The sequence below is a fragment of the Cheilinus undulatus genome, linkage group 12 (assembly GCF_018320785.1).
Source record: "Cheilinus undulatus linkage group 12, ASM1832078v1, whole genome shotgun sequence".
Lineage (NCBI taxonomy): Eukaryota > Metazoa > Chordata > Actinopteri > Labriformes > Labridae > Cheilinus > Cheilinus undulatus.
In genome coordinates this window covers 29,060,750-29,079,315 of record NC_054876.1, presented here as the reverse complement: position 1 = coordinate 29,079,315, position 18,566 = coordinate 29,060,750, and the positions used below count along the sequence as shown (strand labels likewise).

The following is an 18,566-nucleotide window of genomic DNA, read 5'->3' as shown; positions in this document are numbered from 1 at the left end:
TATGTCGTACACAGAGAATCAACCATCAAAGTCTCTTAACTCTTAGTCAGATTTCATTGGTCAGCTGTCACCCAACATTTATTACCTTTTCTCTAGGAGCTGAACAAACGGCAGACACAGAAGGACCTGGAGCACGCTATGCTGCTCAGGCATCACGAGTCAATGCAAGAGCTGGAGTTCAGACACCTTGGGACAATCCAGAAGGCGCGAGCAGAGCTGATCCGAACCCAGCACCAGACTGAGCTCACCAACCAGCTGGAGTACAACAAGAGGAGGGAGAGGGAACTGAGGCGGAAGCATGTCATGGAGGTCCGACAGCAGCCCAAGAGCCTCAAGGTGCATGGACACATGGATACATATTATACTATATATTATATAATACATTATATATTATATATTATATATTATAAAAGCGAACTCCCCACACTCATCAATTGTTCTTTGCTTTGTCTTATTCAGTCTAAGGAGCTCCAGATCAAGAAGCAATTCCAGGAGACTTGTAAAACCCAGACCAGGCAGTACAAGGCACTCAGGAACCATCTGCTGGAGACCACACCCAAGTCTGACCACAAGGCAGTGCTCAAGAGGCTGAAAGAGGAGCAGACCAGGAAGCTGGCCATCCTAGCTGAGCAGTATGACCACTCCATCAATGAAATGCTCTCCACACAGGCTGTGAGTAGATAGAAAGAGGGACTAGAAAGCTTTTATTTCAATACGTTTAATATTATTGTTGTACATAAACATGAAAATATCCTAATTTAGCCTGATATGGAAGCCCTAGTCATACATGCTTCCATACATTTGGTCACTCAGTTTTCTTGTGATAACAGGAAAGTTTCTGTTGTCCTTTTGAGCTCTGGGCTTATTTATCTTTTTATTTATCTCATTATCTTAGAAAACTCTGGTTTTGCTGAGATAATGAGTTGATTTAGTCAGTTTCTCAAGATCTTGAGAAATCAGCTTTTTACCTTGGGAAAACTAGCATTGTTATCTAAAAATTAGTACAAATGAGTCAATATCATAACAAATTTCTCAATATCTGCTTCATGCTTCCATACCTTCATGACATTTTAAGTGATTTTTGATTTGGCTGGGACTTGTTATTTAAGAGCAGGATTTCAAGATTAAAACACAACCATGGAGTTAACAACCACCTTGAGCAAATGGCAGCTTTTTATATGTAGAGTATTTTTTTCTGTGTAACCCTGTTTGTATCCCACAAAGTTCATCATAAAGTTGATTAATTTAATCAGGTTAAACTTTTAAAGTCATTACAAATTATGCTAGAGGAATTATGTGAATGCTATCCAAAATTAATAAATTACCTTCACTAGGTTGATTATTGGGTCTCTGGCAAGGACAAAAGCTAGTAAGTAAGATTGTCCCCGGAAAAATTAAATAAAAGTCTCTGACATCAGACTGAAAAAAAAAAAAAACATTCAGTTCAGTTCAGACATCCTAATTTTCAGAATTCAGTTTTCACTCTTGACCCTGACAATTCATACATTAACAAACAACAGCGAACAGGAGTTATGCTGCTTAGAAAAACACCTGTCGTTTGTCTCTCTTTGAGTCTTTGTCTTTTTTACTCTTAGCTGCGCTTGGATGAGGCTCAAGAGGGGGAATGTCAGGTTCTGAGGATGCAGCTGCAGCAGGAGCTGGAGCTGCTTAATGCGTACCAGAGCAAGATCAAGATGCAGACAGACGCTCAGCATGACAAGGAGAGGAGGGACCTGGAGCAGAGGGTCTCTCTGCGGAGGGCCCTGCTGGAGCAGAAGGTAAGACATTTTTTTTCTGGTGTGTCTTTTAGAAATGTAAACGAGTTACCTTAAAATCTGAATATAAGTCACTCCAGTATAGAAGTCGCAGTCTGTTTTTCCTAATCTCCTGAGGGGTAGAAGGCTTAAACTAACCTCTGTGACAATTCCCATTTTGTTAAGCAAAATCCACAATGTGCTGTTCACTCTTTTAGTACCATCTGTTTTTGCCATATGGAGTTTGCACATCTACTAGCAACAGTCTGGTAGTTGAGCTTGGCCTCTGATGATTGATGTGAGACAAGAGGAGAAAGACTCACAGCCTGAGGACACTGCCCTCCTTCACCTGTCTCTTACTGTCCTCACTGAGAGGTGTTTCCAGTAAAACCAGTACTCGGCAGTACCTGCAACCCTAGCCAAGGTCATCCATATGGGAGGATAGAGGGGAAAGCTTTCTGGGGCCCATAAGGGCCAGGTAAATTATGGTCCATTGTAAAGTTAATCTCTGATAATCAGATTTTATATTTAACCTGAATAATAGCAACTCTTACTAAAGCAAAAAAAAAAACTTTACTTATTTCTGCCGCAGTACAAAATAGCATTTTCAAAATTTAAACCCTTTTTCTTAAAACAGAATTACCTTTGTTTGGTTGGTTAGCATTGTGGATATGCACATTGAATTAAACCATCAACACGGTAATGTCAGATTTTATAGCTAAGCCATGGTGCACACACACTTCAGGATGCCATAGAACAAAACAGAAGAAAATAAAATCACTTTTAGGGAAAAATGTTCAGGTTATTTCAAAATGAAGGTGAAAATAGGAAAGAATAGGTTACAAATGGCAATAATTGGCATAAATAAGTTGTAAATAGTGGTTAAAGAGTGGAAAAAATGGCTTAAATGAGGCAAAATGGGATAGAGCAACAAATATGGGTTAAGAAAGGATAAAGATGGGTGGAAGAAATGGTGAAAGGCAGTTTTAAGTGGTAAGAATGGCTTAAAAGGGGCAAAATGGGTGGCTAAAGTAGTGAAAGCGGTTAAAAATTTGCAAAAATAGGCTAAAAGTGTCAAAAATGGGTATAATGTGGAAACATTCCAAATCTGGTGAAAACACTGATGAAAAGGGGTTAAAAAGTGGCACAAATAAATAATTTGAACACCAGAACCCTATACCAGCTTGACACTTTTCCTCACCAAAAGGAGGTAACAGTCAATGGCGTCGGTGGTTTGGTCTGTGTCATCATGTATTCCAGCATGTTCTGAGCAGTGAAGTGTCTGTTTGTAGTACACGATGAATGGGATGAATTTTCAATCACATAAGGTTTCATGCAGTGTGTGACAGGGAAGCTGAGCGCACATGTCTCAGCACTCAATATTGGCGGTACAAGTCGGCCCAGCGTTCTCCTTATGCTCCATGAAAACATGGGCTTGTACTTTTTGATTGTCTTTTGATTTACTGGTGGCTGCAATGGCAACAGTCTGAGTCTATGTAAGCTGGAAGTTACTAAATGTGACTTTGTGAAAAAATGTATGAATTAGAATTTAGTTGGAAACAGGTCCTCTGTTAATATTAATTTATTATTTCAATTTTTATTTGTTCTTTGAGAGGATGCCACAGTAACTGGATAAAGAAAATTTCAGTGGATGTAGTGGGCTGGGGTTCATAAGGTGAATATAAGCCAGAGCCAACATTTTAGATGGCAAAACGGGTATTAAAAGTGTGGCTTATACACCAGGGTTTACAGTAATTGTGAGACAAACAGTCTTTTGTCTTCCTCAATAATGAGGATGAAAGATTTAAGTTTTGTGCTCCATGAGTAATGTTGGAACCAAAAATCTGATGTTGTATAGAAGCAGAGATTTTCCTTGTGCACTTTCACTTACAATGTATTCAGAATTATTTTTTCTCCCTTTTCTTCCCCCAGATTGAAGAGGAGATGCTCGCCCTGCAGAACGAGCGTCTGGAGCGAATCCGCTCCCTGTTGGAGCGCCAGGCTCGAGAGATTGAAGCCTTCGACTCCGAGTCCATGCGACTGGGCTTTAGCAACATGGTGCTCACTAACCTGGCACCTGATTCTCAGGGAGGTTGGGGGGGAGGAGGTGGAGGAGGAGGCCAGGGGGCTCAGGGGGGAGGCCACTGGCCAGCAGGTGGAGGAGGAGGAGGAGGGGGAGGTGGTCACCACAGTCATCATCACCAGGGGGGCTCCAGCTCACAGCAGCCCTGGGGTCATCCCATGCTGGCTGGAGGTCCACCACCCTGGAGCCTCCATCACCCCGGAGGAGGGGGTCAGAGGGGGAGTGGGGGAGGAGCAGGAGGGGTGAGGAACAGCCCACAGGCTATGAGGAGGACGTCATCAGGGGGGAGGAATGAACAGGGCATGAGCAGGAGCGCCAGCATCACCTCTCAGATCTCCAACGGATCCCACCTGTCTTACACCTAGAACACAGACAGCACGCTGTCTTTAAGTGAAACTGATTCATAACGACATGCACCAAGTATGCACCACACATGACTCACATATACTGTTGTTGTGCACAACAACTCATCCAAAAAAAAGTGTTAATGCTGGGTTTACCTCAGCTGAGTTCCTCTCCAGTCACCACTTTCAGTCTCTCCCATCAGACCTAGCAGAAGTCTGTGGAAACCCAAAAGTCTTGAGGTCAATCCAAGATGGCTGACCGGCCATGCCACAGTACAATAGTGTCATTTTTCCAGATACTTGCAGTGCTGTTTTTGTGTGTAGATGTTTGCCATGCTAGTCTCTGTTGCCATAGACCCAGATTAATGATTCATAATCACCACCAGAAGTTTAATGTCAAGTCATTTGTTTGCAGTATGCTGTTTTTAAAGGCAATGGCCTATTAAGGTGCATTATGGGAAAGTTTGCATTCAGTGTGCTATTTTTAAAATGACATGAAAAAGTATGTACTCATGCATATTGCTGCAAAACTACTCATCAAAGTTAAGCACATAATTTTATAAATGGAGAGTTTAATGACATTGTTTATGTGCAGTGTAACAGCAAAAGAAGAAGGTAGCAGGTGTTTTAGTGTTCAGTGGTTTGACGACTGAAGAGCAGAAAAGTATAAATAAGTCTAGAGAAGAAAAAGAAGGTTGGTGTAAGTCAGAAGAAGTTCGACTTTGCAGTCATAGCACAAGGACAGCCTTGGTGGATCATGGATAGCTTTATGGAAGTAATGTTTTATTCCAGCCCAGATAACTTCAAATGTCTGTGTCAATCAGAAGTTTTTGTTAAAACAGAAAATACTATACTTAATGTTAATGCCAAAAATGCCAAAAGTTAAGGAGAAGAGTCTGTCATCAATGCCAACCGTTAATGAGATTTTACTAAAGTTGTGAGCAGGCTTAGTTAACAAATTGTGGCCAAGTAGATGCATGCTATGCAGGATCAGAAGAGAGCATATTCTGTTTGGCCCAGCTCTTGTGTTTCCACAGACCTCTGCCTTTCACCTGCACCCATCTGACAGATGAGATTAGGACAGAAACTGTCGCTTATTACTCCACAACCCTCAGTATAGGAATGGGTTATCAGCAGCAGCCACAGTGCTTCCCAAAGTGGTGTTCTCTCGTCCCTTGTTTGCAGTAATTTCTCAGTCTGATTTGGTGTTGTATTTGCCAGGGAACCTCTCTAACCACGCCTGTTGACCTACCTCGAGAAGTAGTGCATTGCAGCAGCAAGTTGGTGTGATTCAACAATAGCTATTCACACAATTGCATATTAACACACACACACGTAAACATGAAAATTGGGATTAGCACACTTAGCAGTAGGGTTTTCCCAATACTTTATTTTCAACCAAGACAAAAGAAAAAAAAAAAAACAAGTGCTTGGCACCCAAAAATGGATATCCTGTTTTTAATTACTGGTAATTGCAGGAAACTTGAAATTGGGTACTGGATATGATCCTAATAACACATATGTGTTCCTAATGTATTTTTGTAAATTACACAGTCCTTACAGTAATTTCTCTCTCGTGGCACATTTGATTAAAAAGGTTACGGTTAGCCTAACCCTAACCACAACCATAACCCTATCATAAGTAAAGATCTTTAGCTATCTTAAAGTTCTTGTTTCATTTGATACTATTGATAATAAGAAATAAAGGAGCTGAATGGAAAGGACTGAGGCTGCCAATTGCTCCAAAAATTGTGCACCATCTCATCTCAAAGTCTAATTCAGTAGGCGTATAGTTGGAATTGTGATTAGGGAATCAGGAAAAAAATGCATAAAGCAACACCCTAAAAATGTGTGTTGCTTTATGCATTTTTCCTGTTTTGGGTCTGCTACCTGCAGAGTTTTGCTCTCATGCTCACAGAGATATACTAAGTCTGCATAAAGATGATGTGCTATGAGAGGAGAAGAAACTTTAAGTGCATTCAGAGGCCAAACAAAGTCAGCCTCAAACAAAGGTGATATGAGGTTCACAGTTGAAAACAAAGTTTCTCAAAGAATTAATCAAACAAGGACAAGCACATAATATTTACCGACTTCATATGCAGATCATATGCAGATTATTTATTTGGTATGTGACAACTCTTTCACATATCCATAGCATGGGATATATTTCACATCCATCTGGGCAACACCTTACACATGGAGTTTGGTAAGGGCAGAACCTTTAAGGATCATTGGAAGAATGTTCTGTCACATTCATTACAAGCCATTCTGAGCAACAGAACATACAGCGTAGTAGGCATGCGCCACCAACAAGGGGTAAATCTGCAAGTCCAACAGGCAGCTGTTACTGTTGTTCACTATCAGTGGAGCCAGCTATTAAAGAGTTGGGAGAAGAACTGTCTTTTCCAATTCTTCTGCCTTCTTTTATACATTTTCTCTAGTTCTGATAAAACTGCTGCTATAGCTGCATCTACGCTAATCTCTTCACTGGCCACCAATTTTTATATGGTAGTGTTACAACTAAATCACATCTGTAGACAGTGCCTCATTCTACTCAAGTGAAGCTGATTGGTCTGGCCATTCTTTGACCAGGGGCAAGTGTTTTAGGTAGAAGCTTTCCAAGATGGATCAGCCTGATGATAGACATGGAATCTGGCCTGTCCATCAGCTTTGCAAGGTTACAGCAGATTTTTATTGCTTCACTCTTAACTGCGCGTGGCCATTAGTGCCAGTATGTAAGGCTGATTTTCAGAGAAATTGACAATTTCTCCCTGAATGATGGCTTACTTAAATATGCACAGCAGTATCAGCTGGCTGTTTTCTCCACAGTTAAGGGGCCATTTAAACCTTTGCTTGTATTTGTAAGGTCTTTTTGACATATTTGCACACACATGCAGGAGTAGTGGGGATATAAGCTGCACAATCCTTTTTCTAAATTAGGCCAAAAGATTTTACTATAACAAAAACATTGTATTGATAGGTACTGAAGTGTTAAGAATTTTGACAACCATTTCAAGCAGTGGTTAGCCTGGTTGGCAATAAGTAATTAAATGAAAAACACACTCTGCGGCAGAATTCATCTTAGTTGCCAACAAGTGTTTATGTATATTTGAACTTTTAAGAATTTGATTTCGAGGGGCAAGTGAATAAACAGGGAGCAGAATGACTAGCTCACTGGTGATTGGTGGCTTCTGAATGCGTCAGCTGATGGGCGGTGATGCTGTGATCTCCACTGCCATGCCCCTGCAACCTTCCTCGATCTGACACCCCGCTCTATCTCACCCCCATTGTGACCCCCCCCATGACACTATCCCCCCTCTTCTCCCCTCCAACTCTGTATCCTCCCCTTGTGAGCTCTGCGTGGCTATCACCTCCTCCCTACAAGAAGAGCTCTTCAAGTGAAAGTGAAGAAGAAAAGAATATATTTATGTATTATTATATAAATCTATTAAAAAAGATGGATTATAGTGAAATAGAGATTAAGGTGGGAGTCTTGTTGTAAAATGCAGAGATTGTGCATTATGAGTCTCAGAGGTGGAATGTACAGAAAAAAAAAACTGTTAATATTGTATATTTTGAATTTGAAAATATGGAAATCTAATCAACAAATCTGAGACAAATTAACCTGTTGACATTGTTTTAGAACAACGCTGTTTATATGGATGTTAGCTTGACAGCCGCTGGGTTTTCACGGTCTTCCTTGCAGCTGCAAATTCACAAACAGAAATTTTTTGTGAATGATAACAACACAACCTTGGTTGGATTGCCTTGAGTAAAGCAACACTTTATTTAGTACCGAATGAGGATGATTTTGCACAGAATTTCAGATCTAGTTAGGTGAAGCCTTTGCTTTTGCACTGGCTATATTTTACTGACACGATAAAACCCAACATAGAAGACTTGATGTGTCTTTTAAGTTTTTCATGTTTTTTGGAAGATCATCAGGCCTTCATTTAAGGTTAATAACACAGACTGGGGGAAATCTAAAAAAATCTGAAAAATATTGAAATATTTAGCACACTTGACAACCTGAAATAGTTCCCAAGTTCTCGCACAAAAATGTGAAAAATGTTAAAGGGTTCTTCTTAGGTGTTGTGGGGTCCACTGATAGTATTTGGACTTTTTTTCTGAAACATTTGCCCTCTTCCCTTGTGATTTTACACACAACATTTCACACTGCACTTAAGTATTTGCCTTTTTTAAACTTACCACCATGCTCTCAGAATTCCTCTGCTTTTCATGGCCTGGTTCTGAAACAGAAAAGAAAAACAGAGAATGTGGTGGTTTCACTTCTCTCTTCAGCCAGTATGACTTTGTACCCCACATCTTTTATCACTCTGTTTTTTTTCCAGTTCTTTAGTGTTTTATCTCCTTTTATTTTAGAAAGGGTTATTTTATGTTCAGTCTGCAGAGGGCCAAACCTGTGGCACATTTTATTTAAACCTTCCTATGTGTTTACTAGAACAGCAGAGTCTTTTGCAGGCAGTCGAGGCAGAGTCTAGCTTTAGACCTTGGTCACTCTGAACTGGATCAGTTGCACTGAAGTTATTGACCAGATCAAAGAGTCTGCTGTGACAAACCCCCTCCCCCACCTCTTTAGAGAGCTGCCATTGACTGAAAGTAGGCAGGAGGTAGGGTCATGTCTTTGTACAGTCTGTTTATCAGTATTCCCTTTATCTTTCCTGTCATTTGGTGGATCTTGCTGTTTTATTCCTTTTAGTCCAGAGACCTGTATTAAACTGTATTAAATTGTATAGACTGTGCAAAAAGCTGAATGTCGCATAGCAGAAGAGTAAAAGCTATTCCTTACAGATGGCAAAGTGATTTAAAATGTATAAAATAAATTCAGAAACAAAGTTTAGGGGATAAATGTAATATTTTGTTTGTATTACTATTTTTTGTTGGAAGAGGGCTACTGGATAAAGAATCATCTGTAATAAAGTAATTTTAATATTTCTTTGTCCCATGGTGTATTTTTTGTGGAAAAGAAGAAAACTCTTTCCCAGTTCATGATAAAGTCATGCAATTTCACAGGTGAATGTTTGAGCTCATCATAGGATAGCTTGCTGGCATTTTGTCCTCCCTGTGAGACACAAATACAAGAGTTTCACATGCAGTACAACTAATCTGCTAAACCAAATTTCCTGTGAGGATGAGAAATCTTTTTAAGAGTGTGTTAAACTTCTTTTGGCCAGATATGCTTCTCCAGTGACCTGGGGTTGGGGTTACCTAATTCAAGACTCATTACAACCAAGTAGACATAACCCCTGATTGTGTGGCGTCGCTATCATTGTTTCAGCCTCCCAGGTCCCAAAACAGTCTGACTTCAGATCTCCCTCTACTCCCCATGAATAACACTACAGTGAAACGCCGCCTCTGTCAGAATGGAAATGCACACTAAAACTTCAAATATAAAATTGGATTTCAGTTCCTGTTAGTGTTGAGGGTTATGGTAAGAGTCAGGCCACCAAAGTTAAAAGTAAAAAACCTGACCTGCAAATCTTGATTACATAACATTTAATGAAGTAGAGTTAACAGTCTGCTGAGAAGAAAAAATTGACCTCCCTGGAAACACTGGCTACATAGCTAACAAAGCCAAGGTTAAAGCTAACTAAGCTACGCAGGTAACGTAATGTGTCTCAAAACACATACTTCTGTTACTATACTGTATACTAGGCAATTATAATCAAACTTTGACACCTATTTTCAATCATTATTAGATTCATGTAACTTTGATTTTATATTTACATTATTTGCATGACGAAAAAAGTTAGACGTTTTTCTGTTTTATTCATGAAATGTTGCTTAGTCATGCTATGTTTGCAAAGTGCTTGTTTCATGAATGTAACTGCCAGACTGTTTATGAATAAAGCTTAAAAAAAAAACCCTAAACTTCTTAATCATTGTACCGGCAAATTGCATCCCTTCTGTTCTGACGTGGCAGTGTCTCACACTAGTGGTCTGCAAGAGGGAGTGTCTGAGATCTGAAATTGTAAATTGAAACATGTTTAATACTTGTGAATCCAGGCCAGCCTCTGACAGAATACAAACACTAACCATGAGTGAACAGACCGGGCAGTTGTGCATATTTACACCTCATAAACTGTACCATCTTTCTCAGCCAGGATTTCTTTTGTTTTTTTTTAAGCTGCAGCTATAATGTATGTCCAGACAGCCAGTTGAGGACACCAACCATCCTCCTCCTACAGTTTCTGCCGCACAGTGCTGATCAGGTGAACAAAGGGCCACAGGAGCCCGATCATCATTGGAAATGATCAATGATGGCATTTTATACCCTTGTATATATGACCAATTAAAAAGAAACTTCAGAAAGGAAATTTAATTTAGCACAGAACAGCATGAGAATAATCATCATAATAAGACGTGGTATGCAGGAAAGATATTTTCACATTTTTTTGATTCCATAATTTCACCTATGTTCCAACTATTAACATGGAGGAGGTAGGAATAAGATGAACTGACCCCAGCCAGTCAGCAGACGGAGGGCTAAATCTTCCTGCTTCATTTGTGCTTTGGTATTCTGTCCATTCTTTAGAGAAGGGGTGTCAAACTGTGGCCCGTGGTGCAGTTATACTCCGCCCACCAGATCGATATTTTTATTAGAACTGGCCCACCAGTATGAGGTCTTTTGATTTCCTCCAGTATAAAATGTAAACTTGATCATCATAAAAACTAGAAAAAGTGAACAGTAAAAAAAAAAAAAAAAAAATTGAAAAAAGTCAGGAACATGGGAAAGAGATGAATGCTTGAAATTATATTACATATTAACAATTTTGCATCTCACAGTTATGACCAAAGTTATGGTTTTGACTTTTTATCTCATATTTTTACCTTTTGGATTCATAATTTTAAATTTTAAATCCTATTTTGACCATTTAAAGTCATGATTTTGACTTTTATTTAATGTTTTGACCTTTTTTAACTCCTAACTTTGACTAATCTAATCTTTTTTACCTTTTAAAATCATGATTTTAATTTCATCTGTTTTTTTGACCTTTTGAAATCATGATTTGACTTTTATCTCAGGTTTTGACCTTTTCAACTCCTAACTTTCACTTTTATGTCATTTTTTAACCTTAAAAACTCATGATTTTTTATTTTATTTCATATTTTGACATTTGAAACTCATGATTTCGATGTTAACCTCACATTTTGACTGTTAACAATCGGGATTTTGAATTTTATCTCAGTTTTTGACTTTTAAAATTAATGGTTTCAGTGTTCTATCTCATATTTAGCCTTTTAAAAACATTATTTTGACTTTAAATGTCATGTTTTTACCTTTTAAAATTTGAGTTTTTATCTCAGATTTTGAGTGTTTAACTTAGCATGTTTACCTTTCAATCACAAAATTATTTATCATTAGTGCCGAGTTTTTTACCCCCATAATTCATTTCTGGTGAACATAAGGTTGGCATTTTATGGTTAAATATCGACCCTGGTAGGCCCTCAGGTTAGACCCAAGTTCAGAATGCTGTGATTGAGTTTGACACCCCTGCTTTAGAGTCTATGATTTCTCTATCTATTTTCTCCTCAGCGTGTGTAGGACCTCTTCCAGGTAAAGTTCCCCTCCTCTTCCTCCACACTACTCTGCTCAGCTGCTAACAGTCTGGGTCTCCTCATCACAGTGTTTCTTCTTTTGCGAAGCGGAACCATGCTGCTGGTCCAACTCAACTGCCCAGCCAAGTTATAATCTCCTGTGGCACCCCAGGGTGCATTTTCTCTTTCCTCCCTTTTTAGGAAATCAGCCACCACTCTGAAGTACTCCAGAACTGCGAGATGACTCCAGTTGTCCCCCTCGACCACTTCCTCTTCTTCTTGTCCCTCCAGAGTGAACCCACAGTGCCCTCCTCTTTCTGTCAATGCCAGCAGGAAGTAAGGATTGCTTCTGAAAAGGGGAAGTGGCAGAGATGAGGCAGATGGGAGGAGGGGGTCATCACAGCTGCAGATACACAGCACGGGCACAGCCACCTCATCTGCGTCTCTGAGGGGCTCATTCCTCTCCCAGTAGCTGTTCCAGTCCTTGGCTGGGTAAGCCCTCTCTCCTAGTGCCCATGCCACTGAGGGAGCCAAACCTCGAGGGGAAGTTCCTGAGCTCTGTCCAGGACTCTGGGAGCTGAATGATGGTCTGGAGACTTTTTCCTGAAGCTGGGCTGAGGAGCAGAAGATAGTTTCCTCAAAGTCTCTGACAGAGGAGCAGCCGAGGGCCCGATCCACATCCACCACTGCCTGAAAGGAACTTGCATATCTAACGAAAGAAGAATGTGAAGTAGAGAACAAATTAGAATCTTTCTCTTTAAACTTGGTGGCCTTTTGCACTCCTGTCAGGCACAGGATGGGTACCTTAGTTTCTGTTAGCATGTCAAACTGATGTGTAACATGAGGCCAGTCCTATAAAATCAGTTAATCAGACAAACAATGTTTCATCACTTCTAGATTAATAAACAACTGAAAACAAATTAATAAAAAAAAATGTAATCAAGATATTTTGTTCTTGCCCTAAAGGTCATAGCAGAGCAAAATGGCCACCGTGTGAACATCTATGGGTTTATCATTAAGCAAGGTAGGAAACTGCTTGGGGCCTCATGTACCAAGTGGCCTCTAGCCATAGGCAAAAAAAAGGTGTGTTATCAAGTTATCAATCATAAATAGATAAATCTCTAAGAGGGACTCCTATAGGGATATTTAATCATATTGGATAAAGCTACAATCATATCTCTAAATAGTAAGTTACATTGTGGTAAAATGGTATAAAAATGAATGACAAAAATATGATTGAAGATACATTACATGGACAAAAGTATTCAGCCAGCTGACCATTAAACGAACAGGGACTGTAATGATACTGTATTCAAATAAATGTACTTTCATATGGCATTTTCCCTCCTTCTGCAGCCTCCACTCTTCTTGGAAGGCTTTCAACAAGATTTTGGAGTTTTTCTGTGGGAATCTGTGCCCATTCTTCTGTAGAGCCTTTATAAGGCACTGAAAATGGACCAGAAGGCCTGGCTGGCAATCTTCATTCAAATTCATTCCATAGGTGCTCGATGGGATTGAGGTCAGGGCTCTGTGCAGGACAGTCAAGCCTTCCCCAAACTGTAGCCACAAAGTTGGTAGCATAGCATTGTCCAAAATGCATTGTTATGTTGAAGCATTAAGATTACCCTTCATTGAAAGAGGGCCTAGCCAATACCCTGCCCCATACCATTATCCCTCCTCCACCAAACTTCACAGTTGGCACAGTGCAGTCAGACAGGTAACGTTATCCCAGCATTTCCTGTCCGTCTGACCGCCAAACTAGTGTACTTTGTCGCTACACAGAAAACGTTTTCTCTGATCAACAGTCCAGTGTTGGTTTGCTTTGCACCACTACAACCAATGCTTGGCATTGGACTTGGTGATGTGAGGCTTGCATGCAGCTACCATAAAGCTCCTGTCTAACAGTTTTGTGCTTATCAGCAGAGGCGGCTTTTGCGCACCATGCGACCTAACAGTCATTGACCCCGGTCTGTGATATTGCACTGCCTTCTTCTGCACGGCTGAGTTGCTGTTCCTAAATGGTTCCACTTTATAATAATATCACTTACAGTTGACCGTGAAACATCCAGCAGGGATGAAATTTCATGAACCATCATATTGCAGAGGTGGCATCCATCACAGTACCACATCTGAAGTCAACTGAGCCAATGACTGAGAAGGACTCTTTGGCTACTTTCACTGCAGTGTGAACAGGCAAACAAAAAAATCAGATCTGAGAACAGATCAGAACTGAGCATTAAGGCCTGTGGTGTGAATGTAGCCTTTTATATCACAAATGTTTGCAAATGGAGACTGCATGACTGGATGCTTGATTTTATACATCTGTGGGTCTAAATGGATCACGTGATGCAATAATCAACAGGTGTGACCTGATACTTTTGTCCATATAGTGAAAATTGGCTTTGTTAAGTGAAAATAGATGCTCCAAAATACCTTTCCTTCCGTAGCTATGATAGCTCCAAGCAAAATGGAAAAGGGACTTGAAATTACCAAAGCTGCCATAACGCTGACATAGAGTGAATTTCATGAATACTAACATTAAAATAATCCCCTTTGCTTAAGATATTCTCACCTTCTGAGGAGCATTTTCCGCTGGAACAAGATCCCCCAGCGGTAAACAAGAGGAATGGCTGTCTCAAACCACTGCTGGCCCAGGAGAACAGGTGAGATGGCTGCTGCTGCGGTCAGACAAGAACTAGACCCACTCTCCCCCAAGTAGGACAGAAGAGTCCCCGAGCCTGAACCCTCGCTCACGGCAAACAGAGCGGAGGATGGGTGGCGGCTTTGGACGTAAGCTGTCACCTGAAATTGGAAGATATCACAGGTATGAATGCTGTCAAAAGTATGTTGGCTGTGCTAGCAAAACGGTAATACTGGTGGTAATGGCTGTTTGAGCTTGGTCTAGACTGAAATATCTGTACTGGGGTTAATTTTTGTTTCATGGTGCGTCCTAAGTTCTTTAGTTTCTAGTTGTCATTTACGACCAAATGCTTAGAGACCTGGTTTCATTCATATCCACCTCAGTTTTGATACTAGCATGCTAGCAAGCTAAAATGAGAAAGTGCAAGCCTTCAAGTACAAGTATGCTACCGTTTTAAGCATTTAGCTCAAGGCCGCCCATATGGGGGGATAAAGGGGAGCGCTTTGGAGGCTCTGGAGGCCCATGGAGGTCAGGAATATCATGGTCCATTGTCAAGTTAATATGTGAAAACCATATTCTAGATTTGAATAATAACTTGAATAATAACCGCTGTAGCAAAGCAGCAAGATGAATTGTAGTTATTTATTTATGCTGAATGACAATATAGCGTTTTCAAAACCCCTTTTCTTAAAAGGAAATTACCTTTTTATTTGTATTGTTAAAAATGTGGAAGGGCACACTGACTAAAGCAATTGGAAAATAATGTCAAACTTCAAAGCTGAGTCATGTTATACACAAATATCAGCATACAAGAAAATAAAATAGGAGGAAATGAAATAACTTTTAAGGGGAAAAATGATTGCAAAATACAGGTAAAAATGGCAAAAATTGGCAGAATCAGGGGTGAAAAGTGGTTAAAGAACTGCAAAAATGGGTTTAATGAGGCTAAAATGGAAAAAGGCAGCAAACATGGGTTAAGTAAAAGGAAAAAGAGGCAAAAATGGGTGGCAAAATATTTCACAGCAGTTAAAAGGGGACAGACATGGCTTAAAAGTGGCAAAAAGGGGCAGCTCAAGTAGTTAAAAGCAGTTAAAAATGAGTGAAAACAGGCTAAAAGTGGTAAAAAGGTTTTTTGGAAACATTGCAAAATGGGTGGAAACCAAGTGGTAACCTCTGGTCCTGAAAAATGAAGCCAATGCGGAAGTGCCAAAAATTGCTGTACCGCGACTGTCCACTTGAGGCTGGCTGCAGGAAAACCAGAAGTTCTGTCTGCACACATGTTAAACAGCTGGTTTTGAGACACAAAATAAACTGGTTTACATTCTGGTTCAAAACACCAAACGTGTCTCATTAGCTAGTGTCTTATTGTGCTCCCACTGTACGGGGGGTGAATTTTTTTGTACCACGATCATTTGGATCATATTTAGGATAAACCTCACTACCCGATGATTGGCGCATCTCATTTGATTGTCAGATAGCTCGGCAGGCAGAGGCTCCGTTTCTGTCAACTGGAGTGCTAGCTAGCAGGCTGACAGGAAGTCGGGCTTAGCGGGCAGGCCGTTAGGTTGATCCAAAGTTCGGTCGAGACGCGATTTCAATATGGAAGCATCCATGAATGGGCTTCAAAAGCCGTTTTACTCCCCCTATTATAAGCAGACGACCGACGTCACACAGGGTTTGTCCAATTCTTTCTACAGTCTATGGTGGAACGGTGATGAAAAGGGCTTAAAAAGTGGCACAAATGAATCATTTGAACATCAGAACCCAATACCAGCTTGACACACTTTTAAGCACCAAAATGAGGCAACCAACGTCCAGGGAGCTAGGACCAGTTCTACTGATCCAACACACATCTTGATCAATAAATCATAACTAAGGAGGGCCCTTTCACTGGGTTTTTTCAGGGGACCAGCCATTTCTGTGGGCCGGCCTGATTTAGCTGAGAACAGCTTTGTTACTGCATGGCTTAAAAGTTATTAAATTTTCTTTGGTGTAAAAATATAACTTCAGTTTCTCATTTTTGCTAGATTCTAGTTGCAAAATTTTTAAGTAGGCTACATCTTTTTGGAAGGAAAGTTCTCCTGAGTAAGGTTGGCCACGCACTGCAGGATTTTAAGCCCGATTTCAGGCAAGATTGGACTCCCCCAACGATTGTGGGGGCTCCCGACTGGAGCCTCATCGCGAATGATTATTTGTCTGAATAGTCTGCATGTGTTTGGTGTCAACAAGGTTATTTTGCTGCTCAAAATCCAGACAGAATTTCATCCTGAGTCTTTCCCTTGTTTTATGATTATTGCTGCACCTGTAACGCATGCCAGGATAACCTGTTGTTGAAGGACAGCAAGAGGGTATTGACAGACATACATGTTAGTTTTTTTTTCAGAGCATTTCTATATCTGCTTGTGGTACTTGCAGTCTTTAAAATTACTACTGGAGGTGGAGCCTTCAGTTATTAGGCCTCTCAACTCTGGAACCATCTACCAGTCAGGGTTGAGCAGGCAGATGCCATCTCTTCATTAAAGAACATACTTAAACTTTACCACTAATAAAGCTTCTAGTAAAGTTTGGCCCAGAATCGGCCCAGACCAGCCTGTGGGGAGACTGAGTTCCTGTCTCTTTCAATTTCCCTCCTCTATTCTAAAACATATAGCTAAATCAGGACAGTAATCACTTTTGCCAGTTAGATCACAGAAAATCTTGAAAAAATATTTTTCTGCCAAATTAATCAGTACATTGGCTCACAATAGGCTCAGTATATTAAATCATGGAGGACAAAAGTATTAAGTATGCGTTTTGCTAAACCTCTTGGAGAGACGGGAAGTGAACACCTACCATCTGGTTTAAATCACAGCAAATGTCTCTTTCTCTACCTGCTCGAGATCAGCTGGATCTCCAAACTCGGTGAGTCGAGCTGTGGTCAGTGGACACCCTGCTGTGCCTCGAGGATGAGACACCACCACATAGAAGCCCTGATATGTGGCCTGATGGCACAGCACCTTTAGATGGGGCGTCATCCCTCCCCAGAACTGAGGGATGAGGAGCAGGACTGGAGGGTTTGAGGTAAAGCCCAGTGTTTTCCCCCCTGGCTGGTGCTCCTTCCTCCCCTCCCACCTATTCCTCTCAGCCTCTCTGGTTCCCACAGCCCAGTCCAGAGCCACAATCCCCCCGTCTTTAAGTAACAGATGGTCTCTAGTGAACCGTAATGTGTCCATATGTGGTCTGAAAATCAGGCTGGACAGAGTCTGAAGATGGGGGTCTCCTCGGGGCCAGGAGGCCAGTCTGGGTCTGGCCAGAGAACTGCAATGACGTAGCAGATATTTGGCCAGCGCAGTTGATTTGCAAATGAGTTTGGGGCCGTCTGAGGCCTGACTTGACCCTGGCAAAATATCTGTCTCTACTGACCTGGCCTCTTTGGTCTGTGTTGTTGCTTTCTTGTCCAGTGGTAGCTCCAGAATCAGGCAAGTTATAACCCAGAGTCTCCAGCCTGCGGCTTTGACAGCCAGCCGTGTCCAACGCTGCATCGTAGGCCAGCGGAGAGTCAGCGACATCAGCAGGAGGAGCAGGATGGGGAGCAAACACCACACACAATCCATCACGAAGGACGCCATAGGTACAGAATATTGTTCCACAAATATCCAGTGATTCCTTTGTGACGTGCTGTGATTTAATCAGCAGAATCTGACCCCTATATATCAGAAACTAGGCTTGCCTTGCCTCTTAGCCATGGATGGCCTTTTTTTAGTTTGTTCAGAAGATTGATGAAAGTCTTAAATGATTACCACACACAAGTATAAAGAGAAAAGAGACCTCAGAAAGTACATTCTAAACTGCTGCTCCGCCTCCCCTTACTTCTCTCTCTCCCTCCATAAATCATTTACTGCAAACACAACCTCAGAAGAGCAAACACAGGCACCTAAATCTGTCCAATTCATGTAAACCTAATAGTCTTTGACCTTGCTTCATGTTGGTTGTTTTGTCCCCCAGTTCACCTGCAAACATGATTTGGATTTATAGTAAAGTAGACTTTATGATGCTTCCTTTTACAGATTTATTGTAGCTTTAACTATAATGAGATTTACCTAATAATGGCCAAATATTTCTTTATTCAATAACACTAAGAAGAGCAAGGTCATGTTTTACTGTCTCATCTCTCTGTAAACTAAATTTTATATACAAATAATTCT

General features: G+C 40.8%; 2 protein-coding genes across 2 annotated transcripts in view; one reads left to right on the top strand and one right to left on the bottom strand.

The window, feature by feature from the left end:
* Positions 1–9,137, top strand: part of LOC121518469 (serine/threonine-protein kinase TAO1-like) — a 47,443-nt gene extending 38,306 nt beyond the window's left edge. The window contains exons 18-21 of the mRNA XM_041800793.1: positions 97–336; positions 460–672; positions 1,596–1,778; positions 3,687–9,137. Coding sequence (XP_041656727.1) covers positions 97–336; positions 460–672; positions 1,596–1,778; positions 3,687–4,202 — 1,152 coding nt within the window. The 3' untranslated portion in view covers positions 4,203–9,137. The remainder of the gene's footprint in view (positions 1–96; positions 337–459; positions 673–1,595; positions 1,779–3,686) is intronic.
* Positions 9,138–11,682: 2,545 nt separating this feature from the next.
* Positions 11,683–17,990, bottom strand: LOC121518513 (protein ABHD15). The gene is made up of 3 exons (XM_041800863.1): positions 17,253–17,990; positions 14,314–14,543; positions 11,683–12,450 (listed from the first exon to the last, which is right to left on the bottom strand). The coding sequence occupies exons 1-3, from the start codon at positions 17,988–17,990 to the stop codon at positions 11,736–11,738; spliced, it is 1,683 nt and encodes a 560-aa protein (XP_041656797.1). The 3' UTR covers positions 11,683–11,735.
* Between the last annotated feature and the right edge of the window lie 576 nt (positions 17,991–18,566).